The sequence below is a fragment of the Lissotriton vulgaris genome, chromosome 8 (assembly GCF_964263255.1).
Source record: "Lissotriton vulgaris chromosome 8, aLisVul1.2, whole genome shotgun sequence".
NCBI lineage: Eukaryota > Metazoa > Chordata > Amphibia > Caudata > Salamandridae > Lissotriton > Lissotriton vulgaris.
In genome coordinates this window covers 853,709,860-853,716,523 of record NC_141696.1, presented here as the reverse complement: position 1 = coordinate 853,716,523, position 6,664 = coordinate 853,709,860, and the positions used below count along the sequence as shown (strand labels likewise).

The window sequence follows — 6,664 nt, the reverse complement described above, 5'->3', positions numbered from 1 at the left end:
CCAGGGAAGACATGGCTTGGCAGTTCAGGCTGGACTGTTCCCCTGAGGCACAGGGTCAAGGCTGATTTGCATATGGCCATGTCTGAACTGGGGTGGTGTGGAGTGCAGAAAAACTATGGATTTAGGCCCAGATCTCTGTACTGGGGTGAATGTATGAAATTGTTATGCATTCTGTCCATCAATTCTTGTTTTTGCATATTTCTAAAAGTGGCATGTTCAGATTTGCAACTTAAAATCCAGCTGCACCATCAGTTGTGATTTTAAATTGAGAGTTTAGAGACACCCACCTTAAAAGAAATATCTCTTTACAATTGGGGGTTACACTTAACAGATGTCATAGGGCAATCCCAATGTTATCCTATGAGACAGATAGGTCTTGCAGTAGTGAAAAATGAAATTGAAAGTTTCTCACTACCAAGACGTATAAAACTTAAGAGTACATGTCATGCCCTTTAAATACATTGTACCCTGCCCTGTGCGTTAGATAGGGCCTACCTTATGGGTGACTTATACGTATAAAAAGGGAAGGATTAGGCCTGGCTAGAGGTTTATCTTGTCAGATAGAAAAGGCAGTGTAAAACTGCATATACAGGTTTAGCAATGGCAGGCCTGAGCCATGGTTAGAGGGCTACTTAAGTGGGTGGCGCAATAGTATTGCAGGCACAATAGTAGCATTTAATTTACAGGCCCCCGGCACATGTAGTGCACTTTACTAGAGACTTTGAAGTAATTTAAGTATGGCAAATGGGGTTACGCCAATATTATCAAGTGTAGGGGCAGAGGCACAAAAGTGCACATAGTCCAGCAAAGACAAGGTCAGATAATAGAGGGAGGCTGGCACAACATTGAGGAAAGATTACCCTAAGGCTGTCAGGTCTAACAAACCTCACCAAATATTCCACTTTCTCACAAGTCCCAAATATAGATGAAAATATTGTGGAGTTAATGATTGAGCATATAGACATGAGCAGCCGAGAGTCTAATATCAATATCTGTGTATTGGAATACAGTATTTATTTAACTTAATATTGAGAAAGTTGCAATGATATCCAACACGTTTTTAGACCAATACGTCAAATTAAGGATCCTCATATTGATTGTGTATAACCTAATTCGTACACTGTTAGGCATGTTTGGTTCACACTGTAGTGTTTTAGCTAGCACTTTCCTTATCACACCAGCAAAATGGAAAAGTCCCACAACATGGCTGCAGCCATGGTTTCCAGATGTTGTTTGACCCAGATAACTGTAATGGCACTGCAGTCAGTGTCCTTTGATGCTCTTCCACTGCTCTACTTATCTCTTGTATGACTGCTTCAAACTGTGGCTCTGTGTCAGGTGAAAGAGGCGTGTCCTCTTTGGGATCTCTGGAGAGGTCAAACAGTAGGGGCGGTGTATGATGGCGTACAAGTTCTCCAGCACACTGGCACATTCTTCTCCCGTAGCAGGCTCCTGCACCTTCTGGATGGAATACGGGAGTTACATAATGAGCCTTCCATATAGCGCCAGCTGGTAGACAAGAAACACAAATGCATTATGCTACTGAAACATAACAATGAAACAACCACTGGTTGAGTTACATTAATGCATCACCTAAATTCTTGTCCGATTGAATATTCATAAAATAAACAAGATCAGCTGACTGTGTCCCCTAAAGCATCATATGTATAAGTCAATGTGCAGGAACTCAAATGGATAGGGATATTTATCGATTTCTGCACCAAAATCAACAGAAACCCCAATTACAGTATGGGCACACTGTCCCAGTCTGCACCAGAAGCACCTTAGAAAAGTTACAACTGGCACAGACCGGGACAGTGCACCCAGTTATCAGGAATGCATTTCCCCCAGGGCAGCCACGAACTTGCACCTGACCCGTGGGCAGGACATTGTAAGAAAAATGGAGTGACTTCTCACAGTGCAGGTGGTAGGTGCCTGCTCTTTAAAGAGGGTGCAGAGATTTCCCTTGAGGCGACTGCAGTGAGTGACATTGCATCCCCGGAGCACTATGCATAATACGCTTCAGGTTAGTAAAACTGGAAAGCTACAGATTCACTTTTATAATTAGCCAGTCCTGAAACGTAGAAATTAAAAAGTACAAATGGTGTTCGTGTAGAGACTCCACTTCATCACACCTATTGCTAATGCCTTTGAAATAAGTTAAAGCGGAAATAACAGTTAACTAATTCTTGGCCAAAATCCAAAATCTCAGATTCAAACAATCCTTTCATTTTTCAAGTGTAATTACTGCCAGTCGTCTAGCCCTACCAGCTCAGAGCTAAGGTTTGTCAGCCACCATTTTAACCCTTTTCTAACCCGTTTCAAATAAATGGAAGACATGCGCATAATACTTTATTTTATATAGCTGAATTGGCATGAGAGCTCCACATAGAGTAACAAAGTAACACTGTTCTCTATTGCATTTGAAATCTGCCAGAGTAAAGCAAGGAAGGAGACAGATGGAGGGTACTCACACCTTCCATACTCCTTAACTTCCTTTCACACTCTGCGCTATTGTAAACATCAAACTGGAATGGCATGGTGAGCAAAACAACGATGGATTTAGGCCCAGATCTCAGTTTTGGGGTGAATGTATGGCATTGTTCTGCATTCTTTCCATCAACTGTTGTTTTTGCTAATGTAAACATCCATCATGTCTCCAGAACTACAAAACTACATTACTTAAACTACAATGTAACAAATCACATCTCTAATTAAACACTCACTTACCCACATGTTTATATCTATTATCATTAACATAGCATGTCCAACTTCAACAAGAGATGCTGAGCAGTATTATCTCTCCCAAGTTAACTATGACTACCTTCAACTTGTGTTATTTTAACTCAGAGACTCTATTTCATAATGCTGCTAGTGAAACATTTACTTCAACAGAATATGACAGGACAATCCATAAAGCTCTTACCTTAATATTGAATTTCACTGCCACTACAGTGAAGGCTCATTGCCATGTTTTCTGTGGCAAATAGCTTCAAGCAACGGTCAAAGCTCACTTAACTTAAAACAAATTCAAACAGTGAGGTGAGGGCCTACACCGCCTCTGGTGGAGGGAAGGCTCATTGCCCCAAGACTGTGCTCAATGGAAGGGGAGGTTAGAACTTGGAACCGGCCTGGACAGTTCCAAATACCCTCTCAGTCGAGTATCCTAGCCTCTTTTCAAAGTGTGTGTAGGGATGACCTTGATGCATAGATTTAAACTCAGTAGGGTCTACTGCTCCGTATGTATGTGCTAGTGCAGCATCCATTAGGTTATGTGGAATGGGGAGTAGGGTGGCTGTCTGACTCCGTGCCGTCACGGACATTGTTTCCACTTCTATGCTTTAATGTTAGAATCAAATACATTCAGGACGTTTGTGGCCTTAGGGGCCTATTAATGAACACGTCACACAGTGCAGCGCAGCGCAGCGCAGCAAGCCACCTTGCTGTACTGCACTGCATGATAGGGAAAGGGCAGGAATGCACCGTATTTAAGGAAGTATTATGCATTACTGTCCTTTCCTATGCAGTGGTGCCCTTTTGGCAATCTAGTGCCAATGAAGGTACTCTTTCACCATGGTGCAAAGGTGCCTGTGTGGCATGTAGGATTATTTTCTGCAGAATGCAGCACACACAGAAAGAGGAAGAAACAAGAAGAAAAAGAGATATATTTTTCTCATTATGTCTCCCTTGGGAAGGCGTAACCTATTGACGTATTCCCAGGTTTATTAATTCTGGTAAATCTGGGAATGCCTCAAAAACCATGGTAGTTGCGTGGGAACTCCCACACAATGCCAATGGTATGCTTTACCACGGCATAGTAACCCAATGCAGCAATTTTTGCTGAGTTGAGTCACTTCCATTTATGAAGACACTAGGGCCATGCTAATTGGCGTTGTATGGCTTCATGAATCTTACTTAAGGTTTGCATAATGCCGGTTCCATGTTGCAAATGCAACACAAATCTCCTCATAAATAGGCCTTTTAGTCTGCATCCATTGGAGAAATTATTCTAACAAAGCAGGTCTCAATGATGTTTGGGTTTAAAGACCGGCACTGGAATTAATGTCTGTGATGGCACATAGTGAGGCAGTCAATTTAGCAAATAGGTAAGGTTCCCGGGAGGGGGGATAACTGCACCTCTTCTTGCTATCTGCAAATAGCAATGGGGAGCTCCTTCGACACACTGTCTGTTGTAGCAGAGTTTGCAGCTATGTGAGCGACAGACTAGAAGTTTTTATTTATTTATTTCTTTTTATATTTTTTTTAGAGTTTTTCGTAGCAAGTTACAAACAAATCGAACATGCCCCCCCCACCCTCCGCCCACGAGTGGGCTAGCACATCAGTATGGCGTCAAACACTTATCCGCGCATTTTCCAAGAGTTTCACAGCCATTTAGCCAACAACCCTGCCAATGGGGCAGGCGGCGTTAAAAGTACACAGATATATTAACACACTCAGATCTGAGAACGCAAGGAGGCAGCGGCATTATGACTCGCGACCCAAGCATGGGAATCTGAAAATTACTCCACGTCCAATGTGCCCCCAGCACTACACCCCCTCCGTCTTGGACTCCTGTGGTTCAGCGTCCAGGTCATTTTCTGCGCTAGTCGCCAAGTAGGTTTGGTAAAACCCCCAAAAGTTCTTGGGTCTGCTGGTAGGGGAGAGGAGTTTGCTATAAATCTCTGACTGTGTGCAGCAATACAGCATATCGTGTGCCTATCTTTTAGGTGTTGGCTTCGGTCCCCTCATCCTGCAGCATGCCACTACTCTACGCGCAATTAAGAGCCCCATGTCAGCCAGCCTGCGGACTGCTCTCTGCACCATCTTGGTGTACCCTATCAGAGCTATCGCCGGGTCAGGGAGAATGACAATCTTAGTAATGGTGCTGAGTTCTGGAAAAATCTTGACCCAAAAGTCATGTATCCCCGGGCATTGCCAAGCTAGGAGGAGGAAATCAGCGTTAGGCGAATGACACCTCTCACACTCCGCTGTGGTTCTAAGACCATATCTGAAAAGTCTAGCTGGTGTATAATATATCCGGTTGAGGAATTTGAAGTGGACCAGCCTGTGCCGTCCGTTCAGGGAGATTCTCCTAGTGTTGGTGCAGCAGTATGTCCAAGCATCATCGTCCAGCGCCATTTGCAAATCTACCTGCCAAGCCAGTCTCGCTTTAGTGTATGTGTTTTCCCTATGGGATTGTGACAGGGTGTATAGATGGGTTAGTAATTTCTGTGAGGTAGTGACCTTGATGACATGTTTGAGTTCCTTAACCTCCGGCGGTTCCGCCATGTCCCCCCCCCAAAAGTTCCGAAAGAGCGTGGCGTACCCTAAAGTAGTGGAATCTCGTCAGCGGTTACAGTTCCTCCAGACCAGCCCTCACTTGTTCCCAAGTTTTAACCACACCGTCCCCAAACAGATCTCCTGCTGTCTCAATCCCAAGTTTCTGCATAGCGTCTAGTACCCCCCTCTCACGTAGTGGAGGCAGCCACCAAGTCCAGTCAATGGGCATACTAGGGGAGTACAGCAATGCACAATTTTGCCTCTGTAGAAGGTTGCTCCACGCATGGTTCGTGGCTGCAAGCGAATCTAGGATTCCCGTGCGGCGATCAGTAGGTTCAAAAATCGTATGCGGGAGGGAGAGCAGATGGGCAAACAAGGTCTCCATTTTTACGTGTGGAATGTCTTTGTGCCCATGTACCCAAGTGTGAAGGTGAGCAGCCTGCGCCACTCTATAGTATAGTTCCAGGTCCGGCGCGCCTAGGCCTCCCATATTGTATGGTGGTGTAAGGAGCGACCATTTCGCCCTGGGTTGTCCGCCCGCCCACGCGAGCCTAGTCAGTTCCTGTTGTAGTCTTTGGAAGAATGTCTTGGGGAGCACCATCGGGATGGACGTAAATAAGAATAAGAACCTGGGGAGCACTACCATTTTCATGATGGCAATCCGCCCCATTAGGGAGAGCGGGAGTTTGCACCAGGCGGTCACGTCATCCTCCAGCCTGCTGAAGGCGGTGCCACAGTTGGCTCTAAATAAGGTCTCCGGGTCTGTATGCAGTTGAACCCCCAGGTACCTAACCGTGTCTGTGGTCCAGGTGAGCGGGTATTCCATGATCGTAGGTAGTGTGATAGGTGTCAAGGGAAAAGCCAGTGATTTCGACCAGTTAACTCGCAGACCTGATAGTGCGCCAAAGCGGACCACTTCCCTCAGTACCGATGACAAGTTGTTGTCTGGGTCTCGGACATACAGTAGAGTGTCGTCCACATACATCGAGACCACTATCTTGTAGTTTGGGAAACATATGCCTTCATTACTGTGGTATTCCCGGAGGGCGCAAGCCAAGGGCTCAGCCACCAGCGCATACAGAAGGGGCGAGAGTGGGCACCCCTGTCTGGTGCCTCTAGTGATCGGAAATGGGTCTGTCACCAAGTTGTTAATTCTGATTCTAGCGTGTGGCCGATGATACAGAGCTCCTATCATTTGTAGGAAAGGTTGTCCCAGACCCATGCGCTGCAACACCTTTCTCATGAAAATCCATTCCACGAAGTCGAAGGCTTCCTCCATGTCAAGGAAGACTGCTAGCGCTTTCCTGTCTTGTCGTGTATGTTGAATCGTGCCTAATACAGTGCAGATATTATACGTCAGATTCCTGCTTGGAATGAAACCAGC

General features: G+C 45.3%; 1 protein-coding gene across 2 annotated transcripts in view; it reads right to left on the bottom strand.

The window, feature by feature from the left end:
• Positions 1-981: 981 nt before the first annotated feature.
• The window catches only part of LOC147698103 (arylsulfatase D-like), a 548,762-nt gene continuing 543,079 nt past the window's right edge, over positions 982-6,664 (bottom strand). For both annotated transcript variants that reach the window (XM_086934777.1, XM_086934778.1), the window contains one exon: positions 982-1,509. In XM_086934777.1, coding sequence (XP_086790903.1) covers positions 1,154-1,509 — 356 coding nt within the window. In that variant the 3' untranslated portion in view covers positions 982-1,153. The remainder of the gene's footprint in view (positions 1,510-6,664) is intronic.